At 41.9% G+C, this 21,622-nt stretch overlaps 2 protein-coding genes across 9 annotated transcripts in view; both read left to right on the forward strand.

The window, feature by feature from the left end:
- The first annotated feature begins 4,358 nt into the window (after positions 1-4,358).
- Positions 4,359-13,851, forward strand: KBTBD8 (kelch repeat and BTB domain containing 8). Its single transcript, XM_017826902.1, has 4 exons — positions 4,359-4,439; positions 6,495-6,705; positions 7,316-8,430; positions 10,175-13,851. Exons 1-4 carry the CDS (start codon positions 4,424-4,426, stop codon positions 10,636-10,638), a joined length of 1,806 nt encoding a protein of 601 aa, XP_017682391.1. The 5' UTR covers positions 4,359-4,423; the 3' UTR covers positions 10,639-13,851.
- Positions 13,852-19,648: 5,797 nt separating this feature from the next.
- LOC108503147 (monocarboxylate transporter 2-like) overlaps positions 19,649-21,622 on the forward strand; it is a 39,001-nt gene continuing 37,027 nt past the window's right edge. For 6 of the 8 annotated variants that reach the window (XM_017826886.1, XM_017826885.1, XM_017826887.1 and 3 more), the window contains exon 1: positions 19,649-19,761. The gene's annotated coding sequence lies outside the window, so the exon portion shown is untranslated. The remainder of the gene's footprint in view (positions 19,762-21,622) is intronic. The other 2 variants (XM_017826892.1, XM_017826891.1) reach the window with 2 other exon arrangements.

Below are 21,622 nucleotides of genomic sequence, written 5' to 3' on the forward strand. Positions count from 1 at the left end.
ATTCAGTCTTGGTGGATGCTCAGCAGTGCCACATTTTCTGTTGGCAGCCTGGGCTCTGGTGCACACCTCTAACACAGCCACGAGAAGCTTGAGGGTTCTGGTGTGTTAAGGAAGAATCATCACAGAAGTACCACTAGAGACTTGACAAGTCAGGACAGAGCTCACACTCTACTGTAACTGAAACAGGGCTGTTTCCTTTGAGATGGCTATTGGGTTATACCTGCTGAAAAATAAGGTTTCCACCGGGACCAAACTCAGCTGCCTTTCCCTTCTCCCTGTGTTGGGCAGAGCAGTGAGATCCGGCAGAGTGCAGATTTCTCACCTCTACACAGGTTCCCCAGCCTTCTCTGTCAGGCTCCCAGCAATCACACACTGCTCTTGCCAAACTTTATTTTGACAGTGGATGAATGGGCATTTTGTTCTCAAGTGGCTGCTCCAGGATGCATCACTGTCACATCACCCAAACGACTCCAGTACCCTCGATTTTCAGTAGCTGCCGGGACTCGTTGACAACATCAGAGCCCTTCATTCCGAGATTAAGGAGGGATTAGCTGTGCGATTTCAGCCCTAAGAGAAAGGTTAAATGCTTTGGGAGGAGGAAGTGGGGGGGTGTGTGCGCACACGTGTCTTCCAAAACAACAGATGGCTCCAATAAAGTTGCTCCTGCTGCTCGGAAGTGGCACTTCTTGACATTAACAGAGCCATATCTCATCGGGGTTCTTGTTTCTACCAGCCTGGCTCAGCAAGGCCAAATCCACTGTCTGGTATGGGGTAATCAGGAAAGGCACTCCCATATCTGCCCCATTAATTGCCCCCTGCCACTCTTCCCTCTCTTCTGATGTAATGCCCACTGTGCTCAGTGTGGCGGGATCGATCGGCTTTGAAGGGCAACTTTCCCTAATGATCCGCAATTCCCCTACTTAAACCAGAGCCAGAACTGTCTTTTTACGGATTCTGCAAGAAATGTGTGGATTTCTTGGAACCGCTAAACAAAAACCTCTCTGCTTCAATCAATGGATCGATGTATTAAATTATTGTGCAACTAAATTAATGTGCCCCTTGGTGACAGAATTGCAGAAAATGAGCAGTGTTTTATGCATTAAAGACCAACTGGTAAAAGATTGTTTTTCAAGGTTAGATTGTTCCACAGTGAATACCAAGATTTTTCCAATTAAAATATGAGGGGTTTTGGGAGTGAAGCTGCATCAGCTCTATTACTCCTCACAGAGTCACAGCACAAATTAACAGGTACATGTAACTCAAGAATAGTAAATAGTAATTGAGACATACTTGAGAGATAGCAAGTAATGTTACTTTTTTTAGTAGTCTTGTATTTAAATTTTATAGTTAAACAATTTTACCGGAAATTATTGTGAGGTTATTTTGGTGGGGTTTTTTTGTTCTTTTGTTTGTTTGGTTTTGTTTTTGTGGGTTTTGTTGGGTTGGTTTTTTTGTTTGGGCTTTGGTTTGGGTTTGTTTGGGTTTTTTTTGTAAACTCGGGAGTTATGAAAAATGCCACCTTTCTAATGTTTCCATGAAAAACTCTAAAGTCTTGTCAAGCTTCTGCAGCCCTTAGTTTCCTCCATTTGGGCTATATGGTGTGTGTGTGTGAGTAGGCTGGCCCTTCCTTTCTCTGCTATCTTTCAAGTTCTCAAATATCTGAAAAAGTTTGTATTTTGTCCTGAAACTTTTTCCTTTCACTCTTTTCTTTCTTGGGCTCATGACAAAGACATTCTTTATTCTGAAGGCAGGAATCCCAGAACATGCAGTGCCAGTTCTGAGTTCATAAGGGGGGCAATGTTTCTAGTCACTTATGAAAGACAGACATGGACTCTGTATTTCTTATCAGTCAATATTACTTAACTTTTATTTTGAACCTTTGGAATATCAAGCGGGAAAATTTCTCTACCAAGTGTTTTCAGCTATATGTTTTCAAGCTTTATCTTCAGGAATGATAAATTAGGTGTGAAATTAAAGCATAAGTGCAAGCATCCCAGTCCCTCAATAACAAGGATTTCAAATTCTTGCAAAATCTGAAAATGGTACCAACAGTTTCAGTGTTTTGCTGACCAGAAAAATTAAAAAAAAAAACAACCAAAAATTATTAAAATATATAAAAAAAATATTACAAGATAAAGGAATTTATATGAATAAATCTATTCACAGCTCCCTGTTGTCTTCTGGCAAGCCCAAATCCATGAAATCAAATAACTTGATCAACAGCATGCAGTAAATTAGTAGCAGCACCAAGCTGAAAGCCCAATTTTCTTACTTCTACACTAAATATGGGCCTTTGTTGCTTCCCTGACTAAACAATGTCAGGAGAGAGAAGGATGCATCAGAAGGAAAGGGAGATGGAACTCTTCAAGCGTCTTGTAATTTCTGAAAACCAGAAATATTTGTGTGTAATGCAATTGCCATTTGTCATATGAAGCTTTAACATGGGGTGTGACTTCCACGGATTTCAGAGCAACTTGCACAGACAACACGTCTCACTCTGCCCTTCAGAAATCCAGTGAATAATATGCAGAGCTGGGGGGGAAATCCAGATCCCTGGACTTCCATGGGAATGCTTCTCAGTTCTACACCCTCTGAGTGCTTGGGAGTTCTAATGGAGGTTTCCATAGAGGGGAGGGGGTGATGGTGTTATTACACTTGAGAAAGGCTTCAGTCCAAGTGAAAATCCTGCTACTGAAGCCTCTTAAAGCACATCTAAACCTATTTGTATGGCAATTTATTTGCTCCACCAGAAAACATACAAAGATAAGCTATTTCGAGAAAAGCTTGTGCTCCAAAGGGCTTGTTCAGTGTGGGATCTGTATTAAAAAACATTCTACATTTGACTTCTGCATTTTGAACACTCATCCAGCCCGGCCCACGCGCCCACGCCGAAGGAAATGAACTGTATCAGGCAATGTCATTTGCTAAAAGGCAAGAGTGGAGGAATTCTCCAGCCCTTCATTTTATATTTCTAGGGACAATTTCACAGGCCGTGCCGCTGCCGAATGGGGAAATTGGAAAACTGCAGAATCGATTTGCAGACGTGAAGTTCTATTTTCTTTTACACCTCCTTTCATCAGGGCCTCCATCACCCCTGAGTTACACAGCATTATCATGGACAGCAGCCTGGACACTGCTGATAATTGCTGAGCGAGGGGAAGGCTGTGCCTTGCAAGTGAAAGCAAACCCAGTCAGATGGCACTGCCTTTAAATTCGTCTGCTTTACAGCACTGTTCAAGTATGGAGGCTACTATTTCTGAGGGCTAAAGGGGAGTTTGTTTTAAAAATATTATTTAAATTGGTTTTGTTTGCGTTTATTTTCTCTAGCAAAACTTTCCAGCTAAAAGCTGTGAAATTGCATTAAATCTGCTCTGAGTAAACCCACAGAAATATACAGGACTTCGCAATGCTTCCTTTATTTAATTCTTTTGTTGATTTTGCACAGAAAAAAAACAAACCCAAACCTCTTCCACGGCAAATGTCTGACAATGTCTCAGTCCCCAAGAAGGAGACCAGTGGCTAATTGCTGCAGAAAACTGCAAAAGCTGGTGACTATCATCCCCTTGACCCCTGGGATGGAGAGAGAAATGTGCTTTTGATATTAAAGGTCATGGGCTACAAAATGGTCGCTTGTGTGCTGGAGTTGTTCAGCTGCTCTCTGTGGGATGGGTACGGCTGCGTGACCGCCCACAGCGTGTTGGGGGAACAAACCCCGGGGAAATAAAGAATATTCCTGGCATGACGAGCTTTCAGACTAAGCAGCTGATTATTGGTTTTCATTAAAGGTCAATTCAGCCTCACACAGCTCTGGTTCTCACATCCAGTCACTGCCTTGCCCCTCATTGCATCCTTGCAGCATTAGGACGTTTGCAGGTATTTTCTTTTCCCCTTTTCATCAGTGATGGTGGTGGCAGCTCTGCCCAACCTGCTAGGCAGCCATCTCTGAGTGACACCTTCACTCCTCTTTGGAAGGGTTTGCCCCAGGAGCTGCAACTCAGCGTGGACAGAAGAATTGCAGGAATTGGAGGATAATTTATTTACGTGGAGAGGCTATTTCAGCCGGTCAGCAGGGAACAGGCTCCAACATTCCGGAACAAGGCGCTGGAGGTGCCCCCACATCCCTGCCCCAGGGCCCAAAATGGCGGCTCGCCCGGAGGCGCCGCCTCGTTGCTACGCGACGGGCAGAGCCCGCCCCCTAGGGAACTACAACTCCCAGGCATCCCGCCCGGGAGGGACTACAACTCCCGGCATGCTTCGCGCGCCGCGGGCGGCGGGCCCGCACTACATTTCCCGGCAGGTGGCGGGGGCGACGGCCAATCGGTGCAGCCGATGCTGCGGGGTGCGCGCGGTGCCGGCGGGGAAGCGGCGCGGTGACATTTCCTGCCGGGCCGCCCCCGGAGCCGCTGCCCGAGCGGGGCCCAGGATGGCAGCGCTGGGAGGTCTGTGCGGGGCGGCGGGGGGAGCCCGGGGAGGGGTGTCGGGGCCTGTGTGGTGAGGGGTATGTGGGGGCGGCGGTGAGGGGGTTTGGGCCTGTGCTGGAGGGGGAGCACCGTGTGAGGGTGTGCGGGATGGGGGGGCTGTGAGGGGTCCCGGGGTGAGGGGTGTAGGGGCGGAGGAGAATGCTGTGAGAGGAAAGGGTGTGTGTGAGGGGCTGTGCTGTATGAGGGGAGCGGGGAGGGGTTCTGTGAGAGACCCCCCCCGCGGTATGAGGCGAGTTCAGCTGGGGTTGGTGAAAGGCTTCTGTGAAAATGGGTGTGTGGGGAGAGAAGGAGCGACTCATAAATTAATGTAGAGTGTTTTGGGGTGATGTTCGTGAGGGGCAGAGTTAAAATTTTGAGGTGCGAGCGAGAGGAGTGTTAGTAGAGGAAAAAAGGCGCTTGGGGTGGGAGGGAGAAAATGAAGTTGATCAAAGCGACTGGGGAGGTTTTATGGGGTGAAAGCTGTAACGTGTCAAGGATTAAATAGAAAAACTGGAATACAAGGGTGAGTGTTCCCAGCACTGGAAGCTGCCCTGATAACGAGCTCGTTGCCTGAGTGACTAGCACGGTCAGAGAAGAACAATTTTGCATCTTTTTCGCTGTTAGAAAGTAACTGAAACTCTTGTGCAACAGTAAATGCATCAGAGTTTTCTTGTAGCTTTGCTAGGTAGGACGCTTTGGAAGTGACCTAGCAAAGTGTTATTTACTTGCAACTAGTGATTAACATTGTTTTTTAACAAGTAGGAATTCTCCTCCTCTCTAATGATTGGTTAGTTTCAAATATTGGAAACATTGAAATTATCAGTAAGGATAAGGAAATTCTCCGGTTGTAGATTTTACCTTTAACTATTTACCGGTTTGTTTGAAAAAAAAAAAAAAGAAATAAACAAATGTTTTGGAGACTTTTTCTGACGATACTTTGAAGAGACACTGATGATGTTTGGCCTCAGTGCTGCTGTGGGAAATGGGTGCCCAACAGCAGATCCCTCCTGGTTTATTGTGGCTGTGCTGGAAGCTGTGTCTGAATTCTGCATAAGAGAAATTGCAGCAGCTGTGTATCACCACAAGTTAGAGTTTAAATCTCCCATTCATCATTGCTGGTCTCTCTCCTCGTTGCCCCTTTGTGCCTCCCAAATTTCATTGGAAGCTCTCTCTGTTGCAAGTCAGCAGCTTTACCTGATTTGCAGCTCTTGCCACCTAATGTTTTTCTTTTGGGCTTTCCTTTGTTGTTGTTGTTGTTGCGTAAAAATTTTGTCGCTATTACGAAACGGATTTTTGTGCTCGAGCTATTGCTCAATTTTCACTTTGGGATTTACTTCATTAGGCTTATCACATGTTGTTTAGCAGCATATGCTCCACTAAATACGTTTCCACAGTGATACGTGAACTCCTTCACACCTGGGCAATTTTAAATGATAATTGTATTTTATTTATAGAGAAAAGCATGTAACTGTAGACACAAATTTATGTGAGTTTAAGTTTGTTGCCCAGTATACTTATTGTAGGGCTGTTTCTTCATGAGTCTGTGCTCAAACCATCACTTGTGTAAGGCAGGAGGCAGTTCCTGTTTCGGTGTGAAGTTAAATATTTACATACAGACTTGTGTAATGGTGGGGTAGGTTGTGGACTTATTTTATTCCTCTGTGTTCCTTGTTTTTTTCATTTTATAAGTCAATAAGCATTGTGATTCTTGACTTGATTTCCCTAATCCCCAGTGAAGTGTCATAAATATGAAATATTTGTATTATTTTCCTTAACATTAATGAATATAATTTTATGGGTTAATGGCAACTGACATCTACATTGTGAAAAGAAAAAATAATATATATATTTACCCCTGAAAATGTTAGACTTGCTGTTGATGGATGTTGACACTGAGGAACTATGGAACAAATTTGTGCTCATTCTTGGTCATGCATGGGGTTATTTGGCATGTGGTAATTTTTTTGAAGGTTGTTCTTTTTAGTTGTTGTTGGTGGTTGTTTTTTGTTAAACGGTTTTGATTTTGCTTTATAGAACCAAGTCAGTTTTCACAAACACTGAACGGAATTCCTCCCTCAAACCCAGTCAGCAGTGGAATGGACCCCTTCCATGCCTGTAGTATCCTGCAACAGCTGAAGACCATGTATGATGAAGGACAGCTGACAGATATTGTGGTGGAAGTGGATCATGGGAAAACATTCTCTTGTCACAGGAATGTTCTTGCTGCAATCAGTCCTTATTTCAGGTATGACAGTCCATTGCTCTAGTGGTAATCAAAACACAATTAGAGCTTATTTCTGTTAAATGAAAATTAAAAAACCCTGCACCTATACTAATATTCTGTGTAATTATAGATCCTAGCAAGTAAATATTATTGTTCTCTTAAGGTCAATGAATTATCAGTGTCTGTGTGTCAAGGAAAGTCTTATTGGAGAAAATGTCACACAATTGTAAAACAAACAAAACTGCCTCCAATTGTTTTCTTTTAAAGTTACATATTTTAACATTCTGGAGTATGCACATGAAACAACTTGTTGAAAGTTGAGTGCTAAAACTCAGGATGGTATGTCAAGAGCTTTGCTTGTAAACTCAGTGAATTTTAACATGGGGTTAGTGAGATAATTAGGCAAGAAGTTCCAGCTCACTGCTTTTGTTTCAGCCAGTCTAGAACTGTCAGACAGTTCAGACAGCCTTAAACTGTCCTGTGTGGGTACCTAAATGTAGCACCTGTAATAAATGTATTTGGGCTGATGTGAAGACAAGTGCACTGGGATCAGCTGTAAAGTGCAATTTAATTTCATACCAGTAGTTAGGAGGTAATTGCAGATAAACTGCTGAATGTGTTTCCCCTGCAGATCGATGTTCACGAGCGGCCTTACCGAGAGCACCCAGAAGGAAGTTCGGATAGTTGGTGTGGAAGCAGAGTCAATGCATTTAGTGTTGAACTATGCATATACCTCCAGAGTAGTGCTGACAGAGGCCAACGTCCAAGCTTTGTTCACTGCAGCCAGTATCTTCCAGATCCCTTCCATACAAGACCAGTGTGCTAAATACATGATTAGTCACTTGGACCCACAGAACTCCATCGGGGTGTTTATCTTCGCTGATCACTACGGTCATCAGGAACTCAAGGACAGGTCACAAGACTACATTCGTAAAAAGTTTCTGAGTGTCACCAAAGAGCAGGAGTTTCTTCAGTTGAGGAAAGACCAACTGATAAGTATCCTCAACAGTGATGATTTAAATGTAGACAAAGAAGAACACGTTTATGACAGCATTATAAGGTGGTTTGAGCATGAACAAAATAAGAGAGAAGTGCACCTTCCAGAAATATTTGCCAAATGCATCCGTATGCCTCTGTTGGAAGAGACATTTTTAGAGAAAATCCCTCCCATGTTTGCACAGGCGATGGCCAAAAGCTGTGTACAAAAGGGACAACCCAGTGCCAATGGCTACACACAACGGCTTGGAATGACTGCTTCTGAAATGATCATATGCTTTGATGCTGCCCACAAACACTCAGGAAAGAAGCAAACAGTGCCTTGTTTCGATTCGGTCACAGGGAGAGTGTTTAAACTATGCAAGCCACCAAATGACTTGAGGGAGGTCGGAATTCTCGTGTCTCCTGATAACGATATTTATATTGCGGGTGGTTACAGACCAAGCAGCAGCGAGGTCTCCATCGACCACAGAGCGGAGAGTGATTTCTGGATGTACGATCACTCTGGCAACAGGTGGCTTCCAAAAGCTCCTTTGCTGCGAGCCAGGATAGGCTGCAAGCTGGTTCACTGCTGTGGAAAGCTGTATGCCATTGGGGGCAGAGTCTATGAAGGAGATGGCAGGAACTCCCTCAAGTCTGTGGAGTGCTACGACAGCCGGGAGAACTGCTGGACAGCTGTCTGTCCCATGCCCGTGGCAATGGAGTTTCACAGTGCTGTGGAATATAAGGATAACATCTATGTTTTACAGGGTAAGGTGGTTTGGCTGACTGTGGCATTTTGTTGGAAGGGGGGAGTTTTCAATCTCTGTGCTCTCTTAAGCACCTTGGAAAAACCCCTGGGGCACTGGGGTGGGGGAAAACTAGGGAGAGCAGTGGGCAAGAAAGAAGGAGGTTGAATTCTCATGCCCTGGAAACGTGTCAGTAAGTTGTGTTGAGTTATTGCACAAATGGCAGTTTTGGTGTTCTAAGTCAACAGTATAAAACGTTTCTGTGAAAATTCTGTATTAAGTCTTTACCTGGGTGAAATGTGCTAGTGTTGAAGAAAAGATACTGTCCCATGAAAAAGCATTTTACATTTTACTGGGCTAAAGCTGTGGGAATTCCTGGTGTCTGTGTTTTTGGTGACTTGTAAAAGTCAATTAACCACTGTAGGTCTTTGTTTCCTGCCCTGCCCTGCTTTCTGAAATCATTCTAGTAACTAGAAAGAGATAAATTGTCATTCTTAATTAGCTCTGTTTCTTTGGTCAGTAATTACAGTACTGCCTTTACATCCTTCCTTCTGGTAAGTGATCAGACTTATTGGTGTATTAGATATTGATTCTTAAATGAATAAAAAAGATCATTATGGCAATGGATCAAATAATTTATTCTTCCCTTTATTTTACTTATGGAGATCTTACATAAAATATGTATTTGAGTGTGTGTGTGAGCCGTACACAGCCTACTCTGAAAAGTGCTGAGACTGGTCTGTGGGGCTGTGGTAAGAGGCCCAGGAAGTGGAAAGAAAGAAAGGAAGAGGAGGAGGTGTCTCAGTTACCACCTCTGTAAACACCTGTAGAAGCTGGGTTCTTGCATCCATACCGGTTCCCTCTTTGGGTCACTGTCCATACAAAGCTGAACCACAGGAAAGAAACAGAATAGGGAATACTGTAAGGTCCTTGTTATTTACCAGAGAAAGTCAACCTGATTTCTTGACTTTACATTCCTGGGCTTTCATGTGATTTACAGAGAGTTTTTTTCCATTGTTTCTTTATCAGGTTTGACTCTTGTTGGTTGTGGCTTTAAATGATTCTGTTATGTTCACAAGTTCTCTCAATGTCTCTCTCTCTCTTGGGTCAAAGAGACTTTAGGTGGTTAAAAAGGAATGCTGAACTTCCATTATGCTGCCCTGAGCAGTGAACAGCAGAGGTGTTTTATGACCTCATCACAAAGCTAACAATGAATCAGTACTTTCATGCAGGGATTCACCTGGCCTCCTTTTAAGCAAATCAGCCTAAATGTGTAACTTGACCACCTCATATGAGTAGCTTCAAGATCTGTGTGAAGTACAAAGCACAGTTATTTGCTCAGGTTTGGCAGCTTTAAGCACTGAATTCTGAGACTCCCCAGTCTGTAAGGTGACATGTTTTGAAGATGTTAAAGAGTGAAACAAATGTACTTCAGACATTTCAAGACTGCAGTCTTGAAAGGTTTTGTCCCAAATTAATAAGCATGGTTTAGAAGGAATAAAGGGTAGCTAGGAAATATGTAAAACATTGTGGGTTTGATGAGCTTCAAATTTCCTTTTCTACCACTGGAAGAGAAACTCAAAGTAGTTTTTATTCATGATGTTAATGTAGTTGTAATGCACTTGAAGGAAAGCAGGTGATGGTGCTGGGAGTGAGTGTTTGTTATGGGAAGAGCATTTCTGTCTGTGGAAGAAAGCACCTGAAAGCTTGATGGTGGTCTGGAAACGAAGCATAAGTTATGTTTTATTTTTCCTCTCTCTTTTCAGGGGAATTTTTTCTCTGCTACGATCCTCAGAAGGATTACTGGGGATTTCTGACCCCAATGACTGTGCCTAGACTCCAAGGCTTGGCGACGGTGTACAACGACTCCATCTACTACATAGCTGGGACCTGTGGGAACCACCAGCGCATGTTCACCGTGGAGGCCTACGACATCGAGCAGAACAAGTGGACTCGAAAAAAAGACTTCCCGTGTGACCAGTCCATTAATCCGTACATAAAACTCGTACTCCTCAAAAACAAACTCCATCTGTTTGTCAGAGCTACTCAAGTCACTGTTGAAGAACACGTTTTCAGAACCAGCAGGAAGAATTCTCTCTACCAGTACGATGAGGTTACTGACCAGTGGCAGAAAGTATATGAGACTCCAGACAAGCTCTGGGATCTAGGCCGGCATTTTGAATGTGTTGTTGCTAAATTGTATCCGCAGTGTCTTCAGAAAGTTATTTAAATTTCTTCTTTTTTTTTTTTTTTTTTCGGTAACAGGCCTTAGTGATTTCAGTGGTAATTTGATGCTAGAGAAAACATGTCTTAAAAGAAAACAAAGAAGTTCTGTCAGTATTTATTGTAAGCTGACACAGACAGTTTTTTGTCTGTGGGGATGGGTGCTCTTTAAAGGTTGCAGTCTGGGGAGGGAATTGCTGGTTCAGTTTCATATTTACTGATATCTTCCTGGGAAATGAGAAGGAGGTTACAAAGTGCAATTATCAGCATTTTTTTTCTGGTAAACACTTAATCATGTCATACTAGAGGGGTGTTTTGGTGGTAAAAGCAAATTAAGTGGAAGAGCCAGGATAACTATGCACTACAATGAAAGAAAATCTAGCATTAGTAGTTAAGGATGTCCAAGATGTGTTGAAGTGACTTTTCTTTTTTTCTCTTTTTTTTTAATACGGGTAAAATTTGAGGCAATATCACTAAGTTTTGTTGCTTTTTTTTTTTTTTTTACTTTAGATTGAAAGTACATAGGAATGGTAGATCCTGATTCATGATGATCTGTTCTTTTTGTACTGTTTTTGAAGTCCTCTGAGATGTTCGTGATTTGTTTGTGCACTACAATTTGGGAGAAAAGCTCAGTCAGAACTGGATTGTGGAGTACTTTAGCCCCGGATGGAGGCCTGTTCATATTGTTGTACCACTTGTTGTCTGTGGACTTTTGTTAAAATTGAGCTTAATGATAGTGGGGGAAAAAAAATCCCACACCTGTTTTTTGCCACGTAGATGTAGTGCTGTAAAAACATTTTTTTTTTTTTAACACTGATTAAAACCTTTTTTTCATCCCATAAAGGGCTTTAACCCAAAAGTTGATGGTGCTAGTACATTTTTAATACTTGTTTGTCTGAAATGGGCCAGCCTTCTGCTACTGTTTAAGACAGCCTGTTATTTTTCATGGAGTGTGTGTCTGTCTTCGGGCCCTGTCCTGTCATCAGATTGTCTTTTCTAACATAACATTTTTACTGCAGTGGTATTCTTGCACAGAATGGTGACAGGATATGGCCTTAATAATATTGGTTCTCTTTTATTTTTTCTTTTTGTGTGGAGTGTTCATTCTGTCTCCACTAAAGTACAGTGCTGTGTGCAGAGTTGGCATGTGCTCCAGTGATTTGGAAAAGTGTGGCTTAACTTCACAAGTTGTTTTTCTTCTCTCTCCGCAGTCAAGCCCTCAAATATCTTCTCTTCCATTCTGATCTATAATGTGAAAAATTGCACTACTGAGCTGTCATCATTATCCAGTGTATTAAAGCAAAATTGACAATAAATGTCCATGGCTTAAATACTCTTAGAGGAAATACAGAATAAGGATCCAATGTATTACAACACTTTCTGTTATTTTTTAGCTTATTTTTAAGAAGTAAATAAGTTCAAAGTTCAGCCTCCACTTCAGTAGTGAAAACTGGATTTAAAAGGGAAAAGATGAATTCTAAAACTTGTATCAGCTGTAATTTGCCAGGTTTAATTTGTTAATTTTTGCAGAGCTGTAAGTTATCTTACTCTTTCCTATTTTCTCCAACTGATCTAAGTAAACCAGTTAACTTCACATGGCACTGGCCATCACTGGCTGAAAGTGCTTACCACTATCTGACTTAACAGCTGACATTTCAGTCAGCCAAATATTTAGCTCATTGTTTATCCCCCTGGCATGGCTGAGGATTTGGATAATGTTTGTTTACTATGTGGTCTTACTGTTCCCAAATGGAATCTTTCTAATACAGGAAAATACTCTCCTGGTTCTATTTCTTAATTCTTGCACAAAATGTCTAAAAAGAAAAAAAAACCAACCAAACAAAAAACTGTGAAATGGAAAGGAAAACAAAAATGCCTCTTTGCATTACATACCTCATCTTCCGGAGATTCACCAAACGCTTCTCTCCAGTGCGAGCACCTGTGGTTCTTTTTGTCCTGAATCTGGCAATTCTCGCTAAGACTGCATTTTCCAACAGTGTTGAGGTGTATTGTTCCTTTGTTTAGTTCTCTTCTGGATAGTTTTATATATATGCATAGCCAAGAATAAGAGGCTTTTTGAAGAGTACAACTAATTTAATTTTTAAAATGGTCCTTAGTCCTTGGCTAGCTCTCTTTGCGCTGTTGTAGGCCTCTAGCTGCAAGCTTTCTGAAGCACCCTCCCTGACAGTGTTGCATTTGTGTGTAAGACCATTTTTTTTGCAAAGTGTTATGGAGCTTTTTCCTTGTTTCTTTGTTTTTGTTTTTGGTTTGTTTTTTTTTTTTTAAGCTTGGTTGAATATTTACAAGATTTCTTGCTGCTTTTCGACAATCTTCTATATTTATTTAGTAGAACAAATTTCAATATATTACTTGAAAATATGAAATAGGATTGAGTTAGCAGTTGACTGGTCATGTGATGTATAGAAGTACAATATGCTGTGGTTAATTCTGCAGTAGGTTTGTTAATTTTGTTTATCTGCACTAAAGTACGAAGATCTCCATTCTGTTTAACCATTCAAACTGAGGGTGTGATCCAAGTCTGTCATGTGTTTGAAAGCTAAATCCTGGAACTTGCCGTGGGAGTAGAATATACTAAATCTTTTGCATGAGGAGTTTGTTGAGACAGTAATGTAGCTGTGACATTTTGCCAATTCTTAAACGCTTCTACGTTTTGCTGAAAGTCAGATTCCTGGTAAAGTTTTGCTTTAGAGTCAGGCTTAAGTAAACTTGCACAGCACAAACAAAAAAAAAATAATTGCACCAAAGGTACTGGTAATATTTGAACAGTAATCTGTACATTTTGCCCATTTGGTATTTTTTCTGCATTCGTTTATTTCCCTTTATGAAATGAATTTCTAGCGTTGTAAGGACTTAGGTGAGTGTAAATCTCTTTTCCAGAATTATTAGTTAACTTTAGAAGGAAACATTTTGTAACTTCCACTTGATTCCATCAGTAAACTCTAGAATAACTAAAAGCAGTTTTGGTGCAGCAGACATGCAGTGTATGTTCTACAAGAGATCGAAGAGCTCCCTGTTCGCGAGGCTGTTGAGAAGTGGCATCCAACATTCAGTGCTCAGGTATGTTAGTAAGAAGTACTGTAGTCCTATGAGGGCAAATGTGTGGATTTTTAAACATTTTGCCATAATTGCACAATTTTGCATTTTTACTTAATGTCATGTTATGTTTCTTAAAATAAACCTATTGTTGAAATACAGTGGAGTTCAACTGGTTTTGTGATAAATCTCTTGTGTGCATTTTAGTAGAGTAAATTTCTGAAAATTAACCCAATGATGTATCTTTTTGATGTTTGTTCAGTTCTTCTGTTTCTACACTTGTGTCTCAATTGTGTGTGTCACTTTTTTTTTTTTTGTTTTCAAGGTGGAAGGTGCTTTGTTCTACTTTTTTGTCTCGTTCTTGTGCCTGTTCAGTTCTAACTTTTTACTTGTTTGCACACAGGCAACATATTCTTTCTCTTTACTTTCCTTCCCTTCCCTTCTTCCCTGCCTGTAGCTGGAGCTGACATCCTAGCAGGAATGTCAAGTAGGGCTTTTCATCCTAATAATACTGTGTATTGGAAAACCCTGAAACGCTTTATACTGAATTTCCCAGCATCTTTGCTGCAGAGCTGAGCACAAGAGGCCTCCTCTCCCCTGGCTGTTTAAGCAAAACTCTTCAGCTTTATTTGTGGTTTCTGCTGCAGTGATTTTGCTCAGCAGAGCTGCTTGTGCATGATACTCGTTGTTTGTAAACCTTTGTTCCCTTCCAGAGGGAGGGACCCAATGACCAGTGGAGTTGCCAAGTCATGGCAGCCTGGGAAAACAACATGGGGTTCTCTTGTTTGGGAAGGTGCTGCTCTTGTCAGGCTCTCCAGGCACCACCTGTGTGCGGTCACAGGGCTTTGATCTCACCGGGATTGCAGAGATGTGGTGGGATAGCTGGTGTAACTGGAATGTTGGCATGAAGGGCTGCACACTGGGAAAGACAGACCAGGCAGGTGTGGTGGTGGAGTTGCCTCTATGTGAGGCAACACTTGGAATGTGTTGAGCTCTGTCTTGGGGTGGATGACAAGTTAGTCCAGAGCTTATGGGCTCGGATGAAAGGGCAGACTAATAAGGGTGACACTGCTGTGGGTGTTTGCTCCCCGCCACATTAGCAGGAGGAGGAACTGGATGAGGCTTTACAGAGCTTGAAGCAACCTCAAAGTCACAGGCCCTGGTTCTTGTGGGGGACTCCAACTACCTGGATATCAGCTGGAGAAGCTACAGAGCAAAGCACAAACAGTCCAGGAGGTCCCTGGAAAGCATTTGTGACAACTTTGTCACAGGGAGTTGAGGATCCCTCAAGGAATGGTGTGCTGCTCAACCTCATGCCAACACACAGGGAAGGGCTGGTGGGAGATGTGGTGGTTGGGGGCAGCCTTGGCTGCAGTGACCATGAGATTGTGGAGTTCAGTATTGGGAGAGGAGGAAGCAGGGCAGCAAGATGGTAACCATTTTGGGAGAGCCAACTTTAGCCTCTTCAGGGATCTTCATATAGCAATCCCATGGGAACAAGCCCTTCAGGGAAGAGTGGCCAAAGACAGCTGGTTGATATTCAAGAATCACTTCCCCCCGGATCAAGAAGGATGCATCCCAGTGAGCAAGAAATTGGGAAAAAGAGGCAAGAGATCTGTGTGAATGAACGAGGAACTCTGATATTACTCAAGCGTGAGCAGGAAATACCCAGGAGATGGAAGCAGGATCAGAACAAAAGAGGGACAGGATTGGTTCAATCAGGTTCTTCGATTCTTTAATTTCCCTTCTCTTCTTGTGGCAAAGAAAAGATACATGAATTGTCCCTCAGTGTCCCAAATTGCCTTGGGGTCTTGTGAAATCCTCTCAGTGCTTGGCATGTGTTAAAATGCCAGTGATATAGCAGAGTGAGTGGGATCACTTTGCAAGGTTAAGTTAACTTGCTCAGGAACGAGGAGGGCAAACAGGGAGCTGGGGAACCACAGATCTGCAAATGATTTTAGATTTTCCTTCTTTGGGCACTAAAGTAAATTCCAATGTAGTTTTTTGAAGAGAGAAGTAGGTGGGCATCTGAGAGATTATTTCTGTTCGTGGGTTGATGGTGGAATTATTTGCTGGGCGTGTTTTTCCTTTCAGACATCCTTTTGGAAGCAAGGTATGTCATTTTGGAAGCATTTGCTGAAGGACAGGAACACCTCCCCCAGCCCCCCAAACAAAGAAGCATTACTTAAATGAACTAATCCACTAGGTTTGTAGCCCAAAGCTGTGAAGTGTGTGCTGCATGCAGGGGAGTATCTCACTTGAGAACTTGGCACTTGTGTGCTGTCAATAGGTGGGGAAATAACCACCCAGCTGTTCCTTTCTCCTTATCTCTTTACAACATGTTCTCCCCTCTGGGCCTCTCAAAGAGGGAAGAGTCAGACCAACAAAGCTGGAACCTCCCCCATTTCTTGATATCTTATGAAAGTCCCCTGTGCCTTACTCTTGATTTTTGTATTCCTGTGTTTACAGAAATAATGATGCAAATATCCACTGTGAGAGGCAGGCATTTACTAATTTTAGCAAAGTTTATGTGATCAGGTTATGGTTTAACAAATTATTTCAGGAGCAGCAAAACCAGCTGATTTCTAATGTATCTCTTCTAGTGGATTTTGAGTTGTAACAAAGGTGTTTGTCAGCTTTCCCTTTCAGAAGGTGGTGGTGGGATCCCTTTCTTATTTAGCCAACTAATAGGACACAAATCCTGTACAGACTCTTTACATATTTGAAAGCTTTGGCCCTACACAACATACATTTTAAGGCAGGCACTATCTCAGAAGTTGAGGTGTGTGTGGGAGCAGATAGTGGGAGTGATCGAGAACATGTACAAAACCCTGCATATTGTGTTTCCTCATGGAAAAAAAATGCTAAAATCTCCACTTGGAGAACATTTGTCTAGGTTTGACTGTTTTTGAAGGACCAGGTGGCTTTCCGGGCATCACAAGCTTCGAGTAAAGAAGGCATAGATCTGCCTGAAGAGGAACAAAAGGGAAATAAATAAGAGCATGATGTCCTACATTTTGTAGTACCTGGGTGATGGTGAGGCCTTCCCAGTGTGGAAGGACCATTGCTCCATGTAATTCTGCAGAAGTGGGGTCTGGTTTCTCCCACGCCTTCCCACTCTATCTGGCTGTGGGCCAGGACATAACCTGGCCCCAAAGCCACACTGGGTTAACAGGGCAGGAGGCTGTGCCCAAATGACCTCAAGCTGCTGCCTTGTAACAGGTCAGCTCCACACTTTAAAAGATGGTATGTGCTTATTTAGAACTTTTAAGTGTCACTGAGTGCAAGCGATGATAACATATCTGTAAAACATCAACTAAAATAGTACCAAATAAATCTACTTTAAGGAATGCTCTCTGTGTTCCCATATCTCCTTAGATCTGCATGTGACCCCTGCTCTGCAGCTTTTACTGCCCCAGAAAGCTGCCCAGTACAAATGTAAGAAGTGTGAATTTTATGCTCAGTTTGTGCCAAAATTTGGTTCTCTTGTTTTTTAATGATACATATCTAGTTTTTGATTATCCATAAACTCAGCTCTAAATTTCATTAATGATTTTGAAGTCAAGATGGTGTGTGATACATCAGCTGCAGAAAAAGATTCGTAGATAAATTTTGAAACACTTTAAACCCTTCCAGTTTGATTCAGTTCGTGTTCCTTCTGGAACAGATTTCTTCATGGATTCTGAAAAGTTTGGGGCAGGAATATTTGGTGAATACCAAATTAATCTTCTCCCAATAAATGAAGTGCTTAAATTGTGTTTGATCTAAAAATTTGCATTTTGTTTTTCTTAAATAAAAGAGGTACCACATTTTATATCAAAGCTAATATAAGAAGAAGTGTTAAAACGAAAGAGCCCTTGGCTTAGACATTCAAGCTTCAATTTTTCATAGACCAGTGAAATGGTAGAGGTGTCCAAGGTTTTCCAAAGTGATTTTGAAGAGCAATCTCAATGGTGTGAATGGCTATTGTGTCTGAAGTGCATTGGCCACTGCCCAGTAACTACCAGCAGAAAACCTTTATAAATTAGGCAATTTCTATTAACATGGAGATGGAAAGAGGGTCAACATAATCTAACAAAGTCATATTCATGTTTTGATTTGGTAAAGCATCAATCTGAAATGGCTCAGAGCCAAGGGAACTGTGAATTATCCTCAAGCAAAAGAGAGTACATTTTTGAAATTATAGAAATTACTAGTGGGGTCCCTAGGAGTTTTACCTTTTGCAATGCCATAAAGTTTTTACAATAACATTATTCCTCAAGGTGTAGCATTGGAAGAAACGACTCCTGTGAACTCCAGGTCTGGTGTGATTGCAGCATCCTCAACAGGCAGATCCTGGTGCCCTCCCATGGGATGGAGCACAGAGGATCCACATGCACCTCCAACAATCTGTAATGAATTCCCATAGCACCTATAACTGCCTTTAAAGATTTTTTTCCTTTTGGAAGATAGAAAAAGCACCAGATATACTTGTTACATTTCTGGTCGTAAAACATTTTCAGAAAGAACGACTGGTAGAAGCCATGACCAGCGAGGCAGGAAGAGCTGGACCATAAGATCAATCAGCCCAAGGTATGTGCAATTGGAATTCTCTCCTGACAGTGAATTAATGGTGGGTGCCTGGGGAGACAAGTATGGAGCTACCTGTCAATACTCCCCAGGCTCCAGCAATTTGCCATCTGCAATGCCAGAGGTGGCATCTCTGTGTTTAATAGCACTCAATGGATTTCTCCCCAGAATTTATCTTCCTGTCTTTTGACCACTGCAAATTTTTTATCGTGCTGTTACAACTGGCTGGTAGAAAATTCTTTAAAGTGAGGAGGGGGGTGTGTGTGTTGTGTGTCCTGTGTTCGTGAGAAGAACATCTGAGCTGGCTGTGGGAGCACCATTGGCAGCCTCTTTTTTTAATGCAAACTGGGAGCCAGTGTGTGGTTTTGAGCACTCATTGTGTCCTTGCAAGGAAGATATTTCTTTTTGGGCAATATGAAATAGTGAAGATGACTCCATGTGGCCACAAGGCAGGAAATATTCGCTACAGTAGATGCTGACTCACAAAGTTAGTTCAGATGGATGATTTTTCTCTCTGTCTCTGTTTACCTTTCTACAGTTTTCTACTCAGACTGGATGAAAACATTGCCCTGGACCACCTACAGCCAGTTTTTTCCTGTTTTTCCTGTGCTTAAATAGTGTGTTGCAGTGTCTGGATTATAAACATGGCAGGGGAATGTTTTAAATCCCCCAAATGGGGATTTGCAACATAAGTCTTGTGGAAACATTCCTACAGAAACTGGGTTACATTAACCTTTCCAAAGCACAAACTGGTGTTGTGGACGTTGCTCGGTCACTATCCAAGTCAACTGCTTCGTTACTGGCAAAAAACTCAGGAATATTCTGTATCCTATTCTGTCCACTCCAGAGCGACATTTACCCCTTGATAGGTGTTGCTGTAGCTTTTGAATCCCTGCATTTGTTTTTGGGTGGTCTGAATCAATCTGATGTAAGATTTTAGGTGACCCAGAAGTCACAGAGGAGAACTTCAGGCAGAGGGTTAAAATTGCCATAGCAGGCTGGGCAAAGACAGGGGATCTCCATATGCGAGTTCCCCCGGAGGAGAGTGGGAGCAGAGTCTGTAAAAACACATTGTAAAGAGAGAATAAGTTAATATATACAAGAAAAAGTGATACCTGACAAATAATTTATTAACCTCCACAGAGACCCAGGAGGCCAATGTTCCAAGCACTGCAAATGGAAATGGATTTGTTCCTCCTGGGTGAAGTGCAATCCTGTTCATGAAAAGTTAGTTAATGTGGGATACAGTAGCCTTTGGATGTAACATGAGGGGCTGGGTGATAGACGGTGTTCCAAGTTACCGGAAGGTTTTACATCCGAGAGTAGAGCCTCTGATCTCAACCTTTGATCTCAACTGCATTTGGAGTGGGGGACAAGGTCAGCAGATGGCTTTAAAAGCTGAGCAGGTCGCTGCTGAGGGAGCCAGCAACCAGCATTCCCAAGGGAAGGGAGCCCGAGTGGTGCCCGCCTCTGCCGAAGAGGGAACAGTCCCACTGGACAGTGGTTAGTGAGTGTGTGTGTCTGGTGTGTGGTGGCTTCCTTGGGTTGAGGGAAACTTGGCATCAGGGAGTCCCTGGATCGACAGGTGAAGCTGCATTAGACTTGGGTTTGATTTGTCCTGGTGCTCTCTCACTCAACAAAAAACCAGCTCCGACCTGATAAAACAATTGTTGTAGAAAATAATTGTATAGTCCAAGAATAGTCCCCAGTTGATCTGGCTTACAGAATGCAGATTGTGATTGCATATGTTGGTTCCAAAAGACAGCAGCTCGATAAATTAAGGAAAGAAGATGGTAATATCAGCTGGATTGAAGCATAAGGGCCTTGACTGTGCAAGACACCAGGAATTCCTTTATTTTGAAGTTGTTGTTAGTAGCCCCAGACAGTTTCCTGAAAAGGAGGGAAGAATAGTGGAGAGGGAAGATCCAGATGTGACCAGTGAATAACTAAGTCTAAATAAAGTGATGGAAATAAAGCAGGAAACCTATAGGGAATGGTAAGTGGAGAAATGGGAAGTCCAGACTTGTATAATTTCACAAAAAGGAAATAGGAATAAAGTGAGAGAGTCAACAAGTAAATTTGTGCCAGACCATGGCTGTACAAAGACAACTCTCACTTTAAAATTACAAAGCAGTGGCTAAGAGGGTGGTAACAAAGGGGTAGCACCCCATGAGGGAATGGTCCTGTGCCCTCCTTAGTGCCAATGTCCCCATAAACCATGGGAAATGAGGGGAGACTGGGACTGTATCACTGCCTGCTCATTGCTTAGGTTATTAAACTCTGTTAAAACAATCCCAAAGTTTGATTTCCCCAAGTCAGCTTCTGTAAGCCTTATTTTACAGTTGGGGAAGCAAGTCAGCTGATGTGATTTTTATATTTTATTGTACACTATGTTTTCATTTAACTTCAGTTCGTCTCTGGTTTTTTGTGTTGTGTAAGTTTGCCTTGATATAGAAAACCTGGACAATGGGCTGATACCTTAATCTGATTTTATGGTGATATCTTCTCAATATATGTCTCATTGTACATAAAAGCAAATTAAATGAATTAATATATTCATCATGCAAGACTTTTAAAGGTGGTGTAAAATTAGTCATAATTTTACAAGCAGAATGAACTGGTAGTAATTAAAAAATAACCTTTCTTGTTAGTCCCAGAAAATATATTTAAAGTTCAGGCTCAACTTTTTTGAAAGGACTGACAAAAAAGATCTGAACTTGAGGGTTCTGAGAATTTCATGTGTCCTAAATTTTGGTAGATTGTGAATACCAAACACAAAGTTAAATAAGAAAACATATCCTCACTATACCCACCCCTCAATCAGTTTTATTTTGCCTAATTTCAGAACCACAAGTATATGTCAATATTTTTGGGAGCTTGGTATTCTCTCCAATATATGGGTGGTCTAAATTGAGTAGAATAACCATAAACAAAAGAAACAGTGCAATGAAATGCAACTTGATGGGTAATAAAGTCTCTTAAACATCAACAGGCAGTCATTCCAACATTACCAGTGTTGCTTTTTAACTTGGGTTTTCTTTTAAAATCCCACCCTACAGTACAGAAGTATAGCTAATGTAATTCCAAAAGACAATTATTTCTTTTAATGGAAAAGCTTAGGTGAGGGTGGATAGTAAGACTCTACATCAGAATAACTTGTTTATATATTGTGGATGCCTGTAGAGGAAAAAGAATGTTTCACGAATCTCTATCAGATCATTTTATTACCTAATACAAGAGCAAGAGAAATTTTGCAAGTACAATCTTTCTTGATCCTGAAATTACAACATAGCATCCCTCATAGTGTGAAGGGGCATTTTCATTATTGTGCATTATTTTGTTGTTGTGAAAAGCTTCTTAGCTGGTCA

This window comes from Lepidothrix coronata, unplaced genomic scaffold, assembly GCF_001604755.1.
Source record: "Lepidothrix coronata isolate B3197 unplaced genomic scaffold, Lepidothrix_coronata-1.0 Scaffold131, whole genome shotgun sequence".
In the NCBI taxonomy this organism is placed as follows: Eukaryota; Metazoa; Chordata; class Aves; order Passeriformes; family Pipridae; genus Lepidothrix; species Lepidothrix coronata.